Raw genomic sequence first — 21,319 nt, 5'->3', positions numbered from 1 at the left:
TCTGAAGATGAAGTTTCTCGGTTGCTGAATTGTGCGGACCACTACTCAGCTTTGGGCTTAGCTCGATATGGTAATGTTGACATGGCGTATGTCAAACGAGAATATAGGAAAAAGGTAATGCTGTTTATTTCTCTCTTTGGATACTTCTTAGCAACAAAAACGCGTGTTGAGTTTATAAGCATTGTGAATGATTAGGCGATGCTGGTCCATCCTGATAAAAATATGGGGAATGAGAGAGCAGCTGAAGCTTTTAAGAAACTTCAGAATGCATATGAGGTAACGTTCTTTTTTTTTTTTTGCATTTCATCAATTTGTAGTCACTGCATCTCTGATCTCCCTAGCTGGCCTGTAGGTATTACTTGATTCTGTAAAGCAAAAATCGTATGATGATGAACTGAAGAAGGAAGAACTAATGAACTACTTTCGAAGGTTTCAGAATTCTTCTCAAAAGGTATGTTTCTAGTTTTCTGGCTGTTATATTAATCTTCTGAAATACATATTTGTTGCTAAAAGTGTCAGTTTTTTCCGTCCTTCATACTTGTACACAAGTAGGCATGTTTCTCTCTTTGTCTTTATTTTAAGTTGCTAATGTAATTCATCATAAAAAACCAGGAGACTCGAGGACACGGTTTCTCTGGCTCGGGTTTTGGAAGCTCAGAAGGTGAAGGAGAGGAAGCATTTAGAGAGTGTAGACAAATAGCATGTAAAAAATGTGGCAATCTCCATGCCTGGTATCTTACAAAAAAATCAAAATCTACAGCAAGATGGTGCCAGGTTTATTCCAACTCTTTCCATATGCATCTTTAAGATCGTAAATGTTACACCAATGATGAAACTTCTTGAGAAGAAGTATAATCCATAGTACTTACCTGACTTACTGCTTTTTTATCTCAAGGATTGCAAGGAATTCCATCAAGCAAAAGATGGAGATGGTTGGGTTGAACAATCTTCTCAGCATGTCTTGTTCGGGCTGTTTCAAAAGGTATTATTTTATAACGACAAAAAAAAAATCATTTCATTGGTACATAATGTATGTAGAACTAGACGCTCTGCGCTGGTTGATCATCAAGAAGACAATTTTGCACAATCAGATGACTTGATTGATATACTTCCCATGGTCATGTGAAAGGGTTTGTTGTTGTAACGCAGGTTGATATGCCGCGTGCTTACGTTTGTGCAGACAGCAAAATATATGAAGCTTCTCAGTGGTATATTTGTCAGGTACTGAGAACCAGTTGCTTGCTTTTGGCAAGAGATTTCTTGGTTTTTGTTTGTTGGAAAGATTGAATTTTTTTGTTTGAATTGTTGGAAGGGAATGAGATGTCCAGCAAACACCCACAAGCCGAGCTTCCATGTGAACATGAACGCAACAGCGTCAAAACGAGGAACAAGTGGTTCGTCAGGGCAAAGAGGAAACCAAAGAATGCCAAACACAAACCCGGATGAAACAATGACAGAGGATGAGTTCTACGAGTGGTTGCAGAACGCCGTGCAAGCTGGTATGTTTGATAATGCAAGCGAAAGCCCGTCTTCAGCAACTGCCAGTAGCACTAGTAGTAGTAGCAGCAAGAAAAAGAAAAAGGGAAAGAAGCAATGGTGAGAAAGGCAGAGCCAATGTTCGACTATATTAACATGGTGAAAAGTTTTGTACCTTTTCGTTTCAAGATATTAAACTTGACTTTATTATGATAACTTTTATTCATACAGAGCAAAAAGCTCTCGAAAGGAAGCCTGTTTGGTAGATTTCAATTATATTTTTGTTCAACGGAGAACTCAAATTGAAATCCCCAAACAAACTTGAAAAAAAATAGTTTTGTTACTCTCAATACCTCTCCTTCTCAGATTCATATGACTGTGAATGTTACTGTCCATAATAATCGTTACTTTTAGTAATGGTCAGTTAAAATATTAGTAACTAGGAAGAATTTTACAGATTAGATGAAATTAGAAAGTTTGTAATTGATAAATGGTGAAATGGGAAAATGATGTAATTAACTATATAGTGATCTTAGTTGAAATGTCTATATATATTAGTACAATTATTTCACACAAAACTTTTAGATAAATATAATAATATAGATATTTTCTAGTAACTACTAACATGTGTTATTTATAAAATTTATCATGCCCATGCACGGTGTGACTGACCAGCTAAATTTAACTTTAAATTAAAACAAAACAAAACTATAAATTATATCATAATATTTACAAACATTTTCCTAAACATATGCACAAGTCTTGCCTAAAATTGACCAAACTTATCCAAATTTTTTTAAAAAATATTGTGTGTTATATTTTAAACTCATAATATATGGAAAACTATAGTAACAATAATGTTTAAACTCAATCAGTCATTTCAATCTAGACATTCTTTCCCTAGATTACATTTGTTAGGGAAAACAATCACATATTTGTCTATTAAAATACTGTATAGGTTTCATTTTATTCCATTCGACAAACAATCACATATTTGTCGATTACAATTACATTTTTTTTTTTTTTTGGCAAACAATTTTTTGCGCGTAATTTTTTTTTTTTTTTCCTTCTCTTCCTTGTCTCTTTCTAGTTATATCCGAAAAAACAAAAACGAAGAACGCAGATCAATCGTTTGAGTTTGAGAGTTTAATCGAGAAGCAAGTAATATCTAATCCGATGTGATCATTATCCACACTGAGTCTGTTCAGCATCAGCAATCGAAAGAGCCGAGAGTCACGATCTGCGAACGAAGAGTTGGGTGAACCAAATCGATAGAGAGTTTGGTGAAACGATGCTCCAATCTCTTTCTAATGGTACGATTCTATCTATTGGTTGTGTTCGATTTTAGGCTTCTCACAATTGGGATTTGATATGTTAGATATTTAGGGTTATCTGGTCCAATTCTCCGTGGGATGCATTGCACCCTTCACTTTATTGAGTTAGTAACTGCTTGCGAATTTTGTTTCTTATAAAGGTGTTCATTAATGACTTGGATGCCATTGCTCCTGCCCGGAAAGAAGGAGGCGAAGAATTGTCTCAGAGGATGGTAGCTAGCTACGTTACTGAATTTTAATGGATGGAATAAGTAGGAGTGAGTGATGGCCTTTGTAATTTCTGCAACTAATAGACCAGGTCTGTCTCTATTTCAGGTTTATCAGTATAGTCTTTAAGATTGAGATCAGAGGTCCATTGCTATAAATGCTGACATTTTTGTATATGTTTTGTATAAAGGCTTTGTGTGGGGTATCAATTCGTTTGACCAGTGGGAAGTTGAGCTAGGAAAAGTACTGGCTACTCAGGTGAGGAAGCAGCTTCATTCATCACCCACTCAAGGTACAGCTCTCGAGGGATTCAATTACAGTACCACCACACTTTTGTAACGAGATCTCGAGGTATGATTCTGTAACGGCCTCTCACATTCTCATATTTCGTTAATGGCTTGNTTTTTTTTTTTTTTTTTTTTTTTCAACTGTCCCTAATCAGTATACTTCATGGAAAGTGCTTCTTTCTGTTCTTGATTTAGTTTGAATGAGTGTTTGTGTTCTTGAGTAAGACTGATTTTGTGTTTGAATTTCTGATCTTGAATGAGTATATGCGGGAAAGAGCAGAGAGTTGAGAGCAACAACACCAACAAGCCCACATCAACTTGTACTCAGCACCAACAACCCAAGAGCAACTTCAACCTTCTAGTCAGCACCAACTTCAGGTGACTCTACGTCCTCTCCCCTCTGTTTCGACGATTCTTCTTCTTCTTCCTTTGCTTGAAGTTGAAGCTTCTTCTTCTTCCTTTGTTTAAAGCAAGTTTTTGAAAAGAGTTTAAGAACTTTGAATTAACAACTTTACCATTGGAGGTGAATTTTTTACTTGTATCTTAGGAAAGTTTTTAGCTTTGAATTTGTATTTTTTCTAATAAAAATAATGTTAACATATTTGCTTACATCTTTACAAATAAAATATATACTTTATGAAGATTTTTATTGTGCAAAGAAACTAAAAGAGGAAAATGTAAGTGAAGAATACCTAGGTAAATAATAGTTGCGGTTCACAATAAAATTTGTTGTAATTTATTACTGTGTTAATAAAAAATAGTTTGAAACTTAGAAAAAAATAATGAAGTAAATCATATATGAGGTTTTTAACTAATTTAAATTAAAGAATATCTTTATCATATAATCATATACATGAAAAATATTTATATTAAACCATAAATTAAAAAACATTTAATCTTCACATTCAACTCACATTTTAATATAAAACTGAAATCATATAAATTATACATTAACTATATTTCTCCACTCAATTATATTAAAACAATTATGCATTAACTATATATCTCCAGTCAATTGTATTAAAACAAGTAATAAATTAGAATTATAACTCACATTTCTCTAAATATGATTTTCCATCACTTCTCTTCCTATAAATACTTATTCTCGCATTCTCTTAAATCTTTAATTGGTAATATAATAAAAGTTGATCTCCAAATAGCAAATTTAAGAACAATCTACATTTTTATGTTCTAAACACAAATTATATATAATATGTATCTCTCTCTATCTGATAAAATCCTAATAAGGTAGACTAATGGACTTCTCATTGCATTGGGCTTTCTAAGGGATCCACTAATAGTTTTAACACTTATATAAAACCGCACACCTATCTAACCCTAGAAAATGTTGAGAGCTTCCAGAAGTTTCTATAAGCGACGCTGAACACTCAACAAGTGTCACAGGATCTCTCCTCTTCAGTCTCGTCTCGTCTCGTCGTCCCTCGTTGCCTCTTAAGGTACGTCGGAATGTTTCTCAAGCTTTCACAAAACCTTGTCTTCTGTAGTTTTGTAGCTTCTCTGGAATCTATAGCTCTGTGTGTTGTGTGTACGTCGTTTCATATTTGGGAAATTCTAAATCAAAAGCTTGTCTTTGTGTAACTGTGTAGAATGGATAGAAGAATGGATTTTGCTGCATCAGCTTTTGCTATGATGAGTAATTGGAGAGCAAATCATCCTCCTCCTTCTTCTTTCCCTCAGGTTCGTTTTAATTTTTTCTCAAGCTTTCAACTTCTTCTTCTTCTTCTTCTTCTTCTTCTTAGTCTTAAAGAACATAAAGTTCAAAACTTGCTGTAGCTTTGTGTGGCTTGATTAGTATTTGGGAAAATTCTAAATCAAAAAAACCTCTCTTCTGTTGTTGTGTAGAGGGGTTCAAGTGTACCAGATGTTGCAGTTTTGAAGAGTTGGAGAGATCATCTTCCTCCTTGTGCTTCTGTTGTCAAGCTTTCTCAGCTTACTACTGTCAACAACAACAGAAACGAATCCTCTGTTTTCTCGTCTGGTGGATACAGCTGGTATGTGATCTTGTTCTAAACTAAAAATTTCATATCTTTCACCACTTTTAAGTAAGAAAGTTTGTCTTTTTATAACCGATCTATCTCAAAATTATGAAAATCAGGAGATTGGTTGTATACCCTAAAGGAAATGAAGAAGACAATGGAAAAGGATTTGTGTCAATGTATGTGGAACTTGACAAGAGCAGCCTCTCATCCACATCAGCACCACCCACGGAGCTCTTTGCTTATCTCTCTTTCTTTGTCTTTAACAAGAAAGAGAACAAGTACCTTTCAGTTCAAGGTTCGTATGCACATACCCTTGTATCTCTCTCTGTCGTATGAACATATATTTTATGAATGCGTCAGTGATATGTGTATAACATCCTTAACGTATTGACATGTAGATGTGGAAGTAAAGAAATTCGGTTCTTCAAGAACGGTCTGGGGAGTTTCTCAAGTTCTTCCAGTTGAGGCCTTCAGTGACCCTGCCAATGGATACATCTTGGAGGGAGATGAACATGAGTTTGGTGCTCATGTGAAGATTGCTTCACAACCTGTCGCTGCTGATGAAAATCTCCCTTTTCACAAATTCTCTTGGAGTGTTAGGGATTTCTCTCTTCTGAAACAGAGTGATTACGTCTCAAAAACCTTCCAAATGGGAGAGAAAAAGTGGTGAGTCTATGAATGTTTCTTTTTGTTTTTGTGATATAATTGTTGTATAAGTGCTGGGAACTCTTTCTAACAAGTGGACAAATAATGTATTACAGGACTCTAACCGTGTATCCAAAGGGAGACTCTAGCGCAGGGGGCCAATTGTCCAGCTATGTGCATTTAGCTGAAGGGGAAAACTTATTGACGGGTGAGCTGGTCATGGTGCGAGCACAGCTGCAGGTTCTAGACCCGCGTGGATCGAAACACCTTTCAGGATGCCGTAAGTAAAAAAATATTGCTTATTGTCGGTGCTAATGCATGGGATAAAATAGATGCGGATGACATTCTCATTAGGCGTTTGGCGTTCTTAACTGATGATGTCTGATGTCCTACTATACATTGACTATAACCTAGTGGTTTTGAGTTTATAACTAACGTGAATTACACACTTGGCTTGTTTTGTAGTTCAAAGTTGGGTCATGACCTCGAACGCAGGGAGGGGCCTTGCTCAGTCCATGCCTTTAGCTGAAATTCAGGAGGGTTACTTGGACCATGAAGATACCTTGAATGTAGAGATGGAGTGCGAAGTTGTTAACGCCAGAAAAAACGACCCCTTCTTTTAGGGTATCTGTTTAGCTGCTACCTCTCTCCGTCTGCGTGACGTACCTAATCTGTTTTATGCGAATGTGAAGTTAACACTCTATCTATGTTTAGGATAATCTTATTATCTACCATGCATTGCATGTATGACTAGTCTGTTTTATGCGTAGGGATTGAATGTGATGTGAACGCTCTTGGCTCTATCTATGTTTAGGATAAGCTCTTCGCTCTATCTATGTTTAGGATAATCTAATTATCTTAATTCTTATCTCTATCTACCATGCATGTATGACTACTCTGGTGTATGCGTTTTCATTAATGACCTTATTAGTTATTTAATTTTTGTTTGTGTAGATCCTTGTTTCTTTCTTAAATCTGTTTTGTTATGGTTTTGGTTTGGTTTATATCTCCTACTCACCAATTTATTTAAGTTATATGTGCCATTTAGCAATTTCTTCTTGTCTTCTTCTATTAAGGTAACACCATCTATCTGAGTGTTGAAATCTAACTGATTATTGTTCTGTAATTATTTTAAGTTTTTAATTTATTTACATGATTACATCCCCACAAAAGGAAGAGAAAAATATATACATAATTCATAAATTATCTCATAAAAATTTCTCAATATACCATTAAATCACATTTTTAGATGATAAAATATAAACTTTTTCATTACACTAAAATATATATATATATACTATATTTTTTTGTTCATAATTTGATTTTTTACTAATAAATTATTACTAAGAAATGCGACTGCAAATATAAACCGGACTGGACTTATGATGGGTTTGATCATCCCAATTCCCAAGTATCATTTTTTGATCGCGACTTCGAAATATTTCAGACAATTTCTGGTTTTTATCTCTGTTTATTCCGTGGGAAGATGAAATCAAATCGTAACAGATGTGTAAAACAAAGAATGCACACAAGTTGTTCGATAAAATTCCCCATTGAGATATAATATCGAAGAGAAAAAGACGACACCACGAGTTTGGGTTTCTCTTGTCACGTGGATCTCACGTGATATAAAGCTTCACCAACTCGCGTAACGTGGATCACACGTGATAAAAGCTTTCATCTTGTTGTTGTTGTTATCGTCTCCGTTTGATTTTTCAAAATCATAGAGGAGTACAGACCAAGTAATCGCAAGTAGAGCCTTGAGGAGAATCGTTCGTTACTCTTTTCTCAAAAACATGAAGACTTTGTCTTTCTCTTTTACAATGAAAGGTTTTAGACTAATCCAAGCTGCTTCTAAAGGAGGGGAATTTCGAGCCATCGAAAAAGGAAAAGGAAGATGCTTTCCTGCTTCAGCTACTTTTCTGGTTCAAAAGATCCTTCAGGTTTTTCCCTAAGCTCCCTTTTCCTTTGTCTTTTAGGACTTCTCAATAGTTAGTTCGTATTTGGAGCCCAAATCGATATTATAAGTTACATTACTGAGATCCTTGATGGGGATTCATATCATCTTCTCATTGGTTTGTAATGTTCTTTTTGTTCTCTCTATGTAAGCATAAAAATATATATTGGCACAGTGTAGTTTTAAAGAACCTCTTTTATTAAGTTGTTTAACTGGGTGATAATGCAGATGGGTCAATGAACCTCCTTGTGACTTTTGTGCTAACAAAACCACAAAATCTATATTAATCACATCCCTAATATCTAAGCAGCAAATATCACTCTTTTTTTTTTTCTTTTGGCCCATTCTTTTTTTTTTTTTTTTTGAGCACACTTTTTACCATTCTAGTGTACGTTAATTAAAATGTTTAATAAGGACAATAACATTTCCTACAAAACAAAAAAATTACAACATTAAGAAAAATAAAAGAAACAGTTTTCTTGGGAGAAAACTCACACAACTCCTCAAATAACTGTACACTTTAGATTTATTTTCATGAGAACGTTTTATGTCGGCAATAAAACGCTCTTCAACATACTTCATCTCATTGCCATAAATTACTAAACCAAACCCGTATTGATAATTATGATGATGATCACACCAAGAAAAATCCAACCGACTGGTGCATCAGAATAATATAGACCGACGACCCCCCATGCCATCCCAAATAAAGTTAAGCCAGAAATATACCAATTTCCGAAGCCATCCACGGGAAGAATTAACTGAAGCAATGAGATTGTAGCGAAGATGGAACAAAATATAAGAGCAGAAACATCCAACCGCTGCCACGTGTAACTGATGAGGAACATAGCTACGCTGACAACGAATGGTAAAATGTTGATCAAGATTTTGTGGGCTTTGTAAGCCGGGTTTGGTAAATCTGAAGAGACTAATCAACTTGCAAACGTAACAGTAGGCGCACAAGAATCCCAAATACCTAAATATAGCAAAACCAAAACTCATTCCTTCTTTGTATGCAATCACAGAGTCACATGCCCTCGCGAAGCCAAAGATGGAATTCAATGCTAAATCAAAAAATAATGCTCGGGTCTTCATGTCGTTGACACCAACAATTTCAGTTGACCTATTGGACAACATTTTTGCGTTGGAGATAACTGGCATTGCATAGATATATTTTATACTATATATGTTTGTCGTATTTAATTTGTTTATTTTTAATCTTTATTTACTGTGAAAAAGATATGGTTGTATAACTTAAAATATTACAAGTAATGATAAATAGTCTCTAGTTTCTAACACCTGTACAAATAATATAATTTTACATATTTTTTTTTTAAATACAAATATATAATGATTTTTACTTATGTTATCGTTTTCATTAATAAAGTTAAATACTTTTGATTTTTCCTTTTAATATTTGTGATTGAATAACAACAGATTCTAAACAAATTTTCTTGTTTTAAGACTAATTATTAGTTATGTACAAAAAAAAAAAAAATTATAGCATAAAAGAAAAATGGTGTATTAGTATTAAAACTTAAATTCTAAGTTTTCGCTTCCTCTTTCATTATAGAGCTTCGTAGACAACACAACAAACATAAAATGTACCGGTCGGTGAACTTGGATGAAATTAAAATAAGCTCGGACGCACTCATACAGAATCCCACCAAATATGTTGATGATATCATAGGAGTAAATGATCGAATATCACGAACACTATGGATCCATATGTCCATTTTATCCATATTTTGTGGTGGAATAGCATGGGAAAATATATATCCATACAAGGAAGAGATGAGCTTCGAATATGCATGTCTAAGGTACGGGGGGTTGGGTAGCATTTTTGGTCTCGTTCCCATATTAATTGATTGCATCAACTCTTCAAGTTCACCAACTCCAGTTTTCAAGGCTGTTGATATCAGAAACAACAACTAAATGGATTTGAGTAAGAAATAAGATCTGGGCAGACTTTTGGTTTAAATCGACAAGAACTATGAAGAACGACAAACTGGATTTGTATTGATTTGGTTTCTTTTGCGTGGTTAAAAATTACATGTGTCTTTTCTCTTTACAAACTTCGAATATTTAAACTAAACGAACTTGAACTTCTCCTGAATCTCCTCCTATGATCTCTCGACCTACGATCTCTCGACCTCATCTCCGGTTTGACTCAGCATCTTAATCGAATTCTCTTCATGGGCCCGCGTTAGGCCCATTAACTGGTTTGGCATCCGCTCCTTAGTGGGCTTTCTTTCGGGCCTCTAACTCGTCGAAACCCAACACCAACAAAGGCTAACCGATTTATCCTTAATATTTTCCAATTTATGGTTAGCCTAACCATGTTTCTGATCACTTCTATGGATCAGAGGTGGGATATCTTTTTGATATGGATTTGTATAATCCTCACCGTGATCTCATTTGTTCAATTGAGTTACCCTATCGATGGGTTTGAGATTCTATATATTATGATGGTAGCCTTATCCGGATTTGCTTCGGGAATCGCCGGTCTATATTTTGATATTGAGTCAGTAGGAGGTAATTCATCATGGTATTGGGCTTACTCCATCCTTGTTTTCGTTTTTGTAATTTTTACAAGTCTCTATCGGGAGATGATATTAATCCCGTTCAGAAGGATTTTAATGGTAAAAGTGAAAGATGATCGCTGAAGTTAAACTATTCTCAAAATAAGTGTTTTTTTTTTTTTTACGTTGCTATTTTTCCTTGTTGCTTTTTTACTTCGATTATGATTTCAGATTGCTATTAATAAAATGCATAATGTCTTCTCTAATAGTAGTTTTCTTTTCTTGATCTTGGTTCAATTGAATTTCAGTTAAAAAAAAAAAGATTGAAACATACCCTTTGATGATTAAAAAAATATATAAGATGTATATATTTAAGAAATTTAATTTTTCAAAAATTAAGAAATTTAATTTAAATTTAAACATGTATTTTCAAATTAATAATTTCTTAAAAATTTCTTAAATAATGTATTTTCTTAAATTAATAAGTTTAAGTTTAAATTTAATTTAAGTTTTTTTCAAAAATTTAAGAAATTTAATTTTAAGAAAATACATGTTTATAATATTCAATAATCGTAAATCGAAGTGTTAACGGTTTGAAATTTTGAAATTTTGAAATTTTGTGCAACGGCGAATAAATATATCTAGTCATGTTCAGAGGAGAGGTTAAACAATGAGGTGATGAACCAAACATGGTTTAGACTTTAGACCATAAAATCAAATCGTACCAAACATGGTTTTCAGAAATAAGAACAAAACCGGAATAAGTTTTCTCGTTCTTGTTTCTTCAAGACTCTGTTTCTGTACTCCAAGACTTGTTAAAAAGAGGAATCGATCAATTTGGAATTCTCCATAATCTGAGAAAAAAATGGTGGCTCGAAGGTTTGTCGTACGCCACGAAGATTCGAGCTTCGATGTCGACTACGACACTGAAGATGGCCTTGAGGTCTTACGATTTCAAATCTTCTCTCTCACTTTGGTTCCTCCTGAAGAACAAAAGGTAACTCTTCCTCTTCTTCTTCTTCTTCTTCTTCTTCTTCTTCTGCTTTTTTTGTTAAAGGAATCTTTTGATGATATTGGTGATCAAATTGGTTGATATATATAGATCGTTGTGGAAGATGATGATCGATTGGTATCAGATGAGTCTGATCTCGCTTCTATATCCGATAAACTTCGATTGCTCTCAATTGGAGGAGGAGGAGGAGAAGGTTCTGTTGAGACTTCAGATGCGGAAATGGTGAAATCAGATGAAGAATTGGCTCGAATGTTGCAGGTTTTTTTTTTTATTACTTCATGGGAATATTTATGAATTGATTTGATGATAATGATGATGATGAAACCTGTTTTGATTTGTTTGTGTGTTTCTTGGTTTTACAGGCTAAAGAAGATGCGATGATGTTTCAGCAGTTTGTTGCAGCACGAGATAACGGTGGGTTCGAAGGGAGAGTTAGGCCTTATGTCAGCCAAGTTCTCATGGTGTGATGATGATACACTTAAGATTCTTTGATTTATGATTTCCAGTTTTTGTGTGTTTTTTTGGTTTGATGTATTGATTGTAATTATTTTTGTGTATTTGTGTTCAGTATGAAGATCCAGTCCGTCAAGAAGCTGCTCGAAAGACTGTTCCTAAAGACGAGCTCGAGGAGAAAGCATTGGTTTCTCTTGCCAAGGTTTGAGTTTATTATATTCACCGATTAACAGAAACTAAATAATTTCTGATATTGATCTTTATGTGAGAGACTTTTAACTGATTCAAGCTTCTAACAAACACTTAGGAGGGGAATTTTGAGCCATCGAAAAATGAAAAGGACGATGCTTTCCTGCTTCAGCTACTTTTCTGGTTCAAAAGATCCTTCAGGTTTTCCCCTAAGCTCCCTTTTCCTTTGTCTTTTAAGACTTCTCAATCGTTAGTTCGTATTTGGAGCCCAAATCGATATTATAAGTTACATTATAGAGATATTTGATGGGAGTTTATATCATTTTTACGCTGGATTGTTCTGTTATTTATTTTCTCTGTGTAGCATATTTACTTTCAAGAATATATATTGGCACAGTAGTTTTAAAGAACCTCTTTTCCTAAGTTGTTTTACTGGGTGATAATGCAGATGGGTCAATGAACCTCCTTGTGACTTTTGTGCTAACAAAACCATAGGCCAGGGGATGGGTGACCCACTTACCTCAGAGCTTGCTTATGGAGCCAATCGAGTTGAATTATATCGGTACGTAAAATTACTATGTACTTCTGTATAGTTTCTTTTGTGCAGGAAATGTAACATGCTAGCATGTGTATTAGATTGAGAGCAATAGTTACTCGTATTTTCTGTCGTTAAATTTAATTGACGTATTATCATTTGACTATAACTTATACAGCTGTACCATGTGTCCAACAATTACTCGTTTCCCTCGGTACAACGACCCTCTAAAGGTAACTAATCAGTTTGTACATTGGAAGATATATGTTCTTGACTTCATTGACAGGTTCTATTTTTCTTCCCTGTTCGTGCAGCTTGTAGAAACAAAGAGAGGTCGTTGTGGAGAGTGGGCAAACTGCTTTACGCTATACTGCCGCTCGTTTGGCTATGATTCTCGTTTGGTAATCCTGCTAACTAACATTGTCACTTCCTGCAAAAGTTTTAGTTTTTTTCTTTTGTTATGTAATATTTGTATTCATTTTACAGATACTGGACTTCACAGATCACGTCTGGACAGAATGCTTCTCTCAGTCGATGGAGAGGTAAACTTCATGAGTCAAACAAATGTCTAATTGGTTTCCTTTGTAGGATCTTACAACTGTGAAGCAATTTGTGCCGTTTTTGTCTTTTTGCAGATGGATCCATCTTGACCCTTGTGAAGGAGTGTATGACAAACCTATGTTATATGAGAAAGGGTAAGATTTTGTTGCTTTTCATGTTCTACATTGACAATCTTCATAATGGAAATATATGCCGTATTCTCACAAAGTCTCTGCCTTGTAGATGGAATAAGAAATTGAATTATGTTATTGCGATTTCCAAGGATGGGGTTTGTGATGTTACTAAACGATATACAAAGAAATGGCATGAGGTAATGCTACACGAAAACATTGAATGTTCTGTCTGTTTGACTAAGTATCTGGAACAGGATTTACATTCATCACTCATGGTCTTGCTGTTCATTTTTCCACTTTTAGGTTTTATCTAGAAGAGCTCTCACAACTGAATCATCTTTGCAAGATGTTGTTCGAACCCTGACAAGGGAACGACGAAATAGCTTAATGTACCAATCTTTACCTAAGCTTGAAACCCGAGACAGACATGAGCAGGAAGAACTTGAGAGAAATCTGTATTCCCCAGATGATGCCTCAGTTTCTTTACCTGGAAGGCAAAGTGGTGACAGGGAATGGCGCATTCAGAGATCAGAATTTGGTTCAGATGAAAATTCCTCTGTCAGCTCTTCCTCTTGCCCAGTTCGCAAATGCGTTGATGACCATGTGACCAACATTTATGACTCGTTTCTGCCTATCCTGACTCAGTTAGTTGACGACGGCTTACCTGTAGCAAGAGCAGTTGAGGTACTTAAGATGATCAAGCAAGTCCTAGATGATCTGAAAAATGCGCCGTACAAAACAAGGAAGGCTCGCTTGACTTTAGATTTAGATAGCTTAAGTTCGTTCCTGCATGCACTGGGTGGTTTGCTTCTCGCTGTTTCTTTAAAGAGCGAGAAACTAGACACAGATGAGAAAAGTGTCATACTATGCTTGGACGGGAAACCCACAAAAACTGCTTTAGCATTGCCAGTTGCATTGGACGCTTTAAAGGAACTGGTTACTGACCTCAGCAAATGCCAAAATTTGAACAAAGATTCACTTTCTTTTCCACTTGTGAAACAAAACAGGGTATGCTCTGGTTCTGTTCTCGCAAGTGGTGAAGAGCTTCCTGCTGGCATTGTAAGTAGTACACTAACTACAACTCTCATCTTACCATTAGTTAAACGCATTGTGGTTGTTCCTAAATAGCATGCCTCAATGCCTCAGGCAACTGCAGCTTTTGATGGAATCCAAGAGTCCAAATGGGAAGAACCAAATGGTGCAAAAGGTAATGAAATAAAGCCTGATTCAAAATTTGATATTTGTTAGTACATGTTATGATACGATATACCAATCTCAATCGCTCCTCTTACAGGCTGTTGGATCGTGTACAAAACACTCTACAACCAGATGCACCAACTCATAGCATACGAGCTCATGTCTGCTAACGATGCCCCAGAGAGAGACCCCAAAGATTGGTAATGTCTTTTTCCTATTATTCAAAGTCTAAACATACACAATTGATGCTTTAACAACACTGTTTGTTGCCTCACCCAGGGTTCTTGAAGGAAGCAACGATGGTGGACCGACATGGTGTGTTTTGGACAAGCAAACTTGTCAGGTATTCGAGGAGAGGTTCCAACGCAAGTCCTACAAAATAACAACACCTGGATTCCAAGCAAATCTTTTCAGGTATGTTAAAGAACTTTTCCCTGATCAACGACTTGGTTGTGAGAGTCATATAATCACAAATGTGTTTTGAATCGAGTTTTTGACAGTCCCATTTGCTTTTCTTTTTTCCAAATGTCATGATCTAATGTGTATATTGCAGGTTCCGGTTTCTTAGTGTTAGAGACGTGAATTCGACCTCAAGACTACAACTAGGGAGCATCGATCTGTACAGAAGCCACCCGTAAAATCAAGGATGCATATCAAATGTACTTTTTGTGTATTTATAATACCATAAACATCAAATTGTTTGTCTTCACTCCTCTGCAAATTGGCCTTTTGTTGTATAATGTGCATGTGAAAGCTATTGTTATGGTTATAAGTTATAACATGTAACTTCATGAGACCAATTGTTGTGTGTTTGATGTCTCTTTAAGTAGCGTTATTGGTCAGGTTAACAAAATTACCTCAGTACCAAAAGCTTTCATTTGGTACTAATTTTTGTAACTATTCTCAGTGAATTCTAAACTGTGAACCGAAAACTTTGCAATCATTTTATTCATAAATTTGCGAACTATTTGTGGAAGCTTTGTGATTTTTGTAATCTCAAAAATGTTTTTTTTTTCTTTTTTAAGGAAAATAATAATATTCAAGAAAATATTACGACATTTTGCTGAATTATATCCTATAATTTCTAACAAATTCGAATTAACACATGAAACAATCAAATCAAAACCACAAAAAAAAACAAAAAAATATCAATTATAAATCAAAGTAAACAATTAATTCAATGAAAGGTCATATAACTAAAAAAAACAACAACAGAAGACTCATCATTTATTTGTGTATTCCGATTGTTGTATCTCTCTCTCTCTGCTAACAATGGCGGAATCGCGTGATGATCTAGCTGAATCGCTACAAAACCTCTTCACAAGTGTATCAACCATGGTCAAATCCGAGCTCCAGGTCAACTTAACTTTTTTTCAGCTTTTTTGTTTTTTGATCAATTTTTTAAGAAAACAGATCTGAAACAAAATTTGGAATTGGATTAAAAAAAACAGGGAACGAACAACCATCTGGATTTATTGGAGAAGATGAATCTGAGAGTTGCGTCGGAGTTCGATGATCTCGGTGACGTGGCAGCCGGGCTGAGGGTTTTCGCGGAGCAGATGAAATCAAAAAGTGGTGGCTTTGATGAGTTTGTCGGACAAATTGACGCAATCGAGAAACAAGTGTCCGAGTTTGAAGCTGTGATCTCTGTCCTAGATCGATATGTCTCTGTTCTCGAGTCCAAAATTCGAACTGAGTATCGTCATCCTCATCGTCGCTCTAATGACTCTGTTGTTACAGATTGATTTGATTCAATTTAGCACCAACCATTTGTAACAACAATACTTTGTCATCGTTTGTGGTATGTTACTGAGATTCGAACGTATTTGGATTTAGGCATTTAGCTAAAATTGAAGCTAGCTAGATAGATTTTGTCTCCATTATGTTAAGTTTAACAAAGATATTAATTAAATATATGAGAGATTTCATTAATCAATCTGAACTAAACTTGTTTTACTAAGTTAGACCAACTCCAACCCATCTCCATTTCTACCTCCAAAGAAAAATCTTTTCCAACCCCACTCTATTTCCATTTCTATTTCCAAAATGGAGATCTCTATATTTGTCTCTATATTTGGAGATTTTTAATTCATTTCTCCATTTTGGAGTTGAGATTTTTTATTTGCAAATTAATCCCTTAAATTTATATAAATTTATATTTTATATCTAAATACAGTTAAATATTATTATTTTCTATTTAAACTTATAAAATAATAATTTTAAAATTTAACAGTTAACATATATAACATAGAAAATAGACAATACAAACAAAAGTACAAAATAACATTACTACCAATAAAATTTAAAACACATAATATAACTTAAATTGAAGATCAAAAACAACTTAATACAACAAATACTAATAATTGATGAATGTTATGTAATGTAATACTAGGTTCGGACCCGCACGTACGCGCGGGGTTATGTTTATAAACTAATTTATTTTAGTATTCATAATCAAACTCATACTAATTGAGATTTTAGTTTAATTTTTTTGTTAGTTAATTAATTTTTGAAAATTTAAAATAATAATGAGTTCACCAATATTTTAAAATTCGAAACAACATAATGGTTGGACTGGCAACAAACTAAATCAGATAAATGGTTGGTTAGATTCTATTAAATTAGTGAACTATCAAATCAAATATATAACCACTAACAATGATGAAAACCCGTTGGAGACAAATACGAATATTTAGGGGTGGACGTAATTCTCTTTCCATTTTATCATGTTCCATCATGTCCTACATCCGTTCTCAAATTTCCGTTGCATAAAAGAAAACATTTTCAATATGGAACATTCCGAATATGGGACCAATTTTTATTTTCGATCGAAAACATACATTCTCAAACCATACATTCTCAAACTCCCTTATAGAACAAACATAAATATAAATATAATTCATAGTATATTTATATCATATGTTATAATAAAAATATTACAAAATTAATTGACTTCTTTATTCTTATTATATATTATATGGTTCATTGTTAAAGATAAGTTATAAATGAGGAACATAGGCATGTATATTTTGGACATTCTGTGTCCACCAAATATAAATTTTTGTTATATAATATTTTTTAATTATTATTTGTTAGACAATATTTATATTAGTCCAGCTGATAAGAGATCGGAAAAAGAATATCCGTATTTGGTTGTCAAAAAAAAAAAAGAGAAAGCTTCTAACGGGATATCCATGTTTTACATTTGATTATTTAACTTTTACAAAATTAATCGAAATTATACAAACTTTCTTTATATTTTTAAAAAGATTATCTGTTTTTTAAAATCCAAAAATAGCTGAATTCTACAAAATATATGTTCTTAAATTAACCCTTACCAAAATTATTAACAATTTAAAAATTGAATGTTGTTATCTAAATTTTCTAATCTCATGTGGTATTTTTCGGAGTAGTCTTGTTTTTTAAATTTTATAGACTTTTTAAAGATAATGATGACTTAAAAACAAATTTCAAGGTATTCATATTATAAAATTTTACTGCCATGTGTGTTGATTGTTTTCTTTTCCATATACATAACGCTTATAGTGTCATTTTAATAAAGACTGTTCACATCATATATTTGAAAAATAAGAAAATAATATAATTTAATACATACAGCTGATTATAAATTTACAATACAGTCATTGAAGATTAAATTATACTTTTATTTGTTGGTTTCCAAAGTGAATTGATAATGTTAATGCAAGGCTCAACTACATGCCCTAATAAGAATTTTCTATAGAGTTTACTTAAATAAATCTATATAAAACTGAAGAAAACAAACACTAATATAGTATTTTGTAACTTATCGGGTTCATATAAAAAATGTGGACTTCTATTAAGCAATCAAATGTAATTTTCTTGTTTTGTAGATGCTATGTCAATTGGATGAACACCTGTTCATACCACAATCCTTCTTTATATACAATCTCTAGATAAAAAATGTATGAAAAAAAATCTTGATTTGTATAGGCTTATGTACACGACAAAAAATTATAAATTTAACAATTCGTAAGAATAACAAATGATAAACAGGACATAGAACATAGTATTAGTGAACTAAAAAAAGAATATAGTAGATGTTAGCAAGGTATATGCATATATGCAAACTTTAATACAGAGACACATACATAAAATAAATCATCTGTTTAAATTAAAGTTAAGTTATTTTCATATTACTATTCGAAATTAATTAGATACAATTGTTATGGAAATCTTGTTAAATGATAAGTTTTATTAATTGCAAAAATCTCTTATTATTTTATAAAATTCTAAGAACTATATAAAATTCAAGATTGTCATTTTGTAATATTTAAAATTGTCATTTTGTAATCTTATTGGCTATAATTTTTTTTCTAGTGACGGTATGTCAAATTTTTGAATTTTTTATTTGTAATTAATATAAATTCATAAAATATAGGAATGCATCTTTTATAGTTAATATTGTTTCCTAAAATACTGGAATATTTTGAATGAATATAACACATTACTAACTGTTTTTAGAAAATTATAAATGTTTAATATTTAATTTAGAAAACTTTTTGAAAAACTTTATATATTCGAAATTAGTTATATACCCATATCCAAAATAGGATCCAAAATCTAAGTATTATAACCAATTATGAAATAGTTAATCATTTATTTCTTTAATAATTGTTACCATTGTTTTAGGAAATTTTATTTTTTATTTGTAATTAATATAAATTCATAAAATATAGGAATGCATCTTTTATAGTTAATATTGTTTCCTAAAATACTGGAATATTTTGAATGAATATAACACATTACTAACTGTTTTTAGAAAATTATAAATGTTTAATATTTAATTTAGAATTTTTTTTGAAAAACTTCATATATTCGAAATTAGTTATATACCCATATCCAAAATAAGATCCAAAATCTAAGTATTATAACCAATTATGAAAGAATTAATCATTTATTTCTTTAATAATTGTTACCATTGTTTTAGATTTTTTTTTTTTTCTTTAATTATGTAAGCAAGTTGGTCTGTTTGGCAACATGGATATATGTCATATTTTTTGTTTTTATTTTATCCCTAAGTGTACTCCCCATTTAATAGTATAGATTGTTTAATAATAAATTTTAAATATAAATAATATGCTAAATTTTTTTTTTTTTGCTAAAAATAAAATAATATGGTCAAATTTGTAATTTTAATAAATAAAGGATCATTATATAAATTAATAATAAGATATAAGAAGAATATTCTAAGAATATTCTAAGAATATTTTAAGAATTTTTTAAGAATATTCTTAGAATATTTTAAGAATATTCTCTTTTGGAGTCAAATATGGAGAATTAGGTTGGAGCAAAACCATCTCCAAAACGAAGTTATTTAGAGTCAAAAATGAATAAATGGGTTGGAAATGTCCTAAATCAGTATCGATCTGAACCAAAGTACCAAACCATCAGTGGTGGTGGCTACTAATTGTAGGCTTGTAGCAAGTAGGAGTGAGTGAGTAACAAAACTTCAATCCATGCCCAAACCGTTGGGTTAAGTTTTTTCTCAACACAAACAGTTTGGTTTAGCTTGGTTTCAAACCAAAGCACAATTTTCTTAGGATGTCCACTAAACAACCTTAAACATACTTTTTGTAAAACTTTGCTAGTTGTTTTGTCTAAATATTTGAGCTGATATTTTATTTTTATTTTTATTTTAGTTTATGAGTTTGATTGATGACTCTGTAAAAGCGATATTTAAAGCAGTATGCTAAATATTTCGAATCGATTTCTTTTGTTATTCCTTACATTTTCTAACTAGTTTAGTGGCCTGTTCGGCAGATGATCGCTGCGACCATATCTAGCGACAACAAATAACAAGGGAAAATAAACTTATTTGGGGGGGAAAGAATGTGGAGATTATTATTAATGTTGATTATGGAGGACGCTGCGATTGATTTTGCTATCGCTAAAAAAAGCAGCGACTGAAATACGTCTCCTCCGTTCATCTTCTACAACTGTAACAGATTTCCAGCGTCCATTTTTAGCGACAGATTTTTTTCAAGGTTGTAATTTTGTCTTTGTTGTAGTCGCTGGAAATAGTCGCAGCGTTCACTAAATGGATGTTTATCTAACAAGTAACGAAGATGAGTTATGTTTGTTTTCTCTGTTAAACATACTAAAACTAAACTGAACTATATAAAACCAAAGCAACAATCTATTTTTTTTTTCTGTCTATTTGTTTAGAAAAAAATACATCGGTGAAATACATAAATTACTGAAAAATACGAATCAGAAATTTAGTCTTGACTATAGTTTTTATTAAAACCTAGTCGAAATAAGCTTTTTTCTCGTCAAAAATTGTGACAATGTAATTATGTTCTGTTTCATAATCAAGCAATTTTATACTAGCATAGTTGGAGTTTTTGTTAATCTATATATATATATATATATTTTTGAAGTATATTTTGGGTTTTACCCTTGTAATATTGTTTATTTAAAATTTTAGTCCCTATAAAATTGCACTAAAAACAATAAGTAAAATATGGTAAATTGACAAAATCGAATTTTTTATAGAAACTAATTAATTTTACCTAAATTCTTTATTAATAGCAAATTTGTTTTCTATATATGTATCCCAAAATAAAATAAAAAATAAAAAAATCAATCATTAAAGGGGCATTCTCAAAAATGCCCCTTTTTCCATATCTCTTTTTAAAAATACCCCTTCATGTTGACCATTTTTAAAACTACCCCTCTTTATATACAAAATGACCAAATTACCCTTTTTGAGTGACAGCAAGAATGTACAGTCATCAAAATCGAAAATATTTTCCCGCCAAAAAAATTTCCCGCCAAAATTTTTTT

The 21,319-nt window shown here is 32.7% G+C and overlaps 4 protein-coding genes across 6 annotated transcripts in view; all 4 read left to right on the top strand.

The window, feature by feature from the left end:
* The window catches only part of LOC104751689, a 4,813-nt gene extending 3,061 nt beyond the window's left edge, over positions 1-1,752 (top strand). The window contains exons 5-11 of the mRNA XM_010473693.2: positions 1-114; positions 196-276; positions 353-451; positions 613-774; positions 896-982; positions 1,150-1,221; positions 1,313-1,752. Of these exons, the coding sequence (XP_010471995.1) occupies positions 1-114; positions 196-276; positions 353-451; positions 613-774; positions 896-982; positions 1,150-1,221; positions 1,313-1,600 (903 nt within the window). The 3' untranslated portion in view covers positions 1,601-1,752. The remainder of the gene's footprint in view (positions 115-195; positions 277-352; positions 452-612; positions 775-895; positions 983-1,149; positions 1,222-1,312) is intronic.
* On the top strand, positions 2,541-6,888 carry LOC104724027. 3 transcript variants are annotated; one of them, XM_010442484.2, is made up of 11 exons: positions 2,541-2,789; positions 2,951-3,108; positions 3,208-3,368; positions 3,585-3,682; positions 4,667-4,761; positions 4,912-5,002; positions 5,168-5,316; positions 5,421-5,599; positions 5,703-5,970; positions 6,066-6,229; positions 6,415-6,888. In XM_010442484.2, the coding sequence occupies exons 6-11, from the start codon at positions 4,913-4,915 to the stop codon at positions 6,570-6,572; spliced, it is 1,008 nt and encodes a 335-aa protein (XP_010440786.1). In that variant the 5' UTR covers positions 2,541-2,789; positions 2,951-3,108; positions 3,208-3,368; positions 3,585-3,682; positions 4,667-4,761; position 4,912; the 3' UTR covers positions 6,573-6,888. The 3 variants fall into 3 exon arrangements, with proteins under 3 accessions (XP_010440786.1, XP_019090639.1, XP_019090640.1); XM_019235094.1 differs by lacking the exons at positions 2,541-2,789; positions 2,951-3,108; positions 3,208-3,368 and having other exon boundaries at positions 3,412-3,682; XM_019235095.1 differs by lacking the exons at positions 2,541-2,789; positions 2,951-3,108; positions 3,208-3,368; positions 3,585-3,682 and having other exon boundaries at positions 4,647-4,761.
* Positions 11,225-15,288, top strand: LOC104724015 (peptide-N(4)-(N-acetyl-beta-glucosaminyl)asparagine amidase). The gene is made up of 16 exons (XM_010442471.2): positions 11,225-11,425; positions 11,531-11,698; positions 11,803-11,901; positions 12,009-12,095; positions 12,201-12,283; positions 12,531-12,644; positions 12,796-12,850; positions 12,932-13,018; positions 13,104-13,159; positions 13,253-13,312; positions 13,401-13,488; positions 13,595-14,350; positions 14,438-14,498; positions 14,586-14,688; positions 14,768-14,902; positions 15,042-15,288. The coding sequence occupies exons 1-16, from the start codon at positions 11,294-11,296 to the stop codon at positions 15,124-15,126; spliced, it is 2,169 nt and encodes a 722-aa protein (XP_010440773.1). The 5' UTR covers positions 11,225-11,293; the 3' UTR covers positions 15,127-15,288.
* Positions 15,679-16,373, top strand: LOC104724006 (biogenesis of lysosome-related organelles complex 1 subunit 2-like). Its single transcript, XM_010442460.2, has 2 exons — positions 15,679-15,844; positions 15,940-16,373. Exons 1-2 carry the CDS (start codon positions 15,761-15,763, stop codon positions 16,231-16,233), a joined length of 378 nt encoding a protein of 125 aa, XP_010440762.1. The 5' UTR covers positions 15,679-15,760; the 3' UTR covers positions 16,234-16,373.

This window comes from Camelina sativa, chromosome 2 (assembly GCF_000633955.1).
Source record: "Camelina sativa cultivar DH55 chromosome 2, Cs, whole genome shotgun sequence".
Classification (NCBI taxonomy): Eukaryota; Viridiplantae; Streptophyta; class Magnoliopsida; order Brassicales; family Brassicaceae; genus Camelina; species Camelina sativa.
The sequence above is the reverse complement of the archived record's forward strand: the minus strand, read 5'-3'. Positions and strand labels throughout refer to the sequence as shown.

Excerpts from the sequence above, each read along its gene's own strand:
- LOC104724006 (XM_010442460.2), top strand. The coding sequence starts at position 15,761 with ATGGCGGAATCGCGTGATGATCTAGCTGAATCGCTACAAAACCTCTTC. Across the intron at positions 15,845-15,939 it reads TGGTCAAATCCGAGCTCCAG|GGAACGAACAACCATCTGGA; the intron begins GTCAACTTAACT and ends TAAAAAAAACAG.
- LOC104724027 (XM_010442484.2), top strand. The coding sequence starts at position 4,913 with ATGGATAGAAGAATGGATTTTGCTGCATCAGCTTTTGCTATGATGAGT. Across the intron at positions 5,600-5,702 it reads CAAGTACCTTTCAGTTCAAG|ATGTGGAAGTAAAGAAATTC; the intron begins GTTCGTATGCAC and ends ATTGACATGTAG. Across the intron at positions 6,230-6,414 it reads GAAACACCTTTCAGGATGCC|TTCAAAGTTGGGTCATGACC; the intron begins GTAAGTAAAAAA and ends CTTGTTTTGTAG.
- LOC104724015 (XM_010442471.2), top strand. The coding sequence starts at position 11,294 with ATGGTGGCTCGAAGGTTTGTCGTACGCCACGAAGATTCGAGCTTCGAT. Across the intron at positions 11,426-11,530 it reads TTCCTCCTGAAGAACAAAAG|ATCGTTGTGGAAGATGATGA; the intron begins GTAACTCTTCCT and ends TGATATATATAG. Across the intron at positions 12,284-12,530 it reads TGGTTCAAAAGATCCTTCAG|ATGGGTCAATGAACCTCCTT; the intron begins GTTTTCCCCTAA and ends GTGATAATGCAG.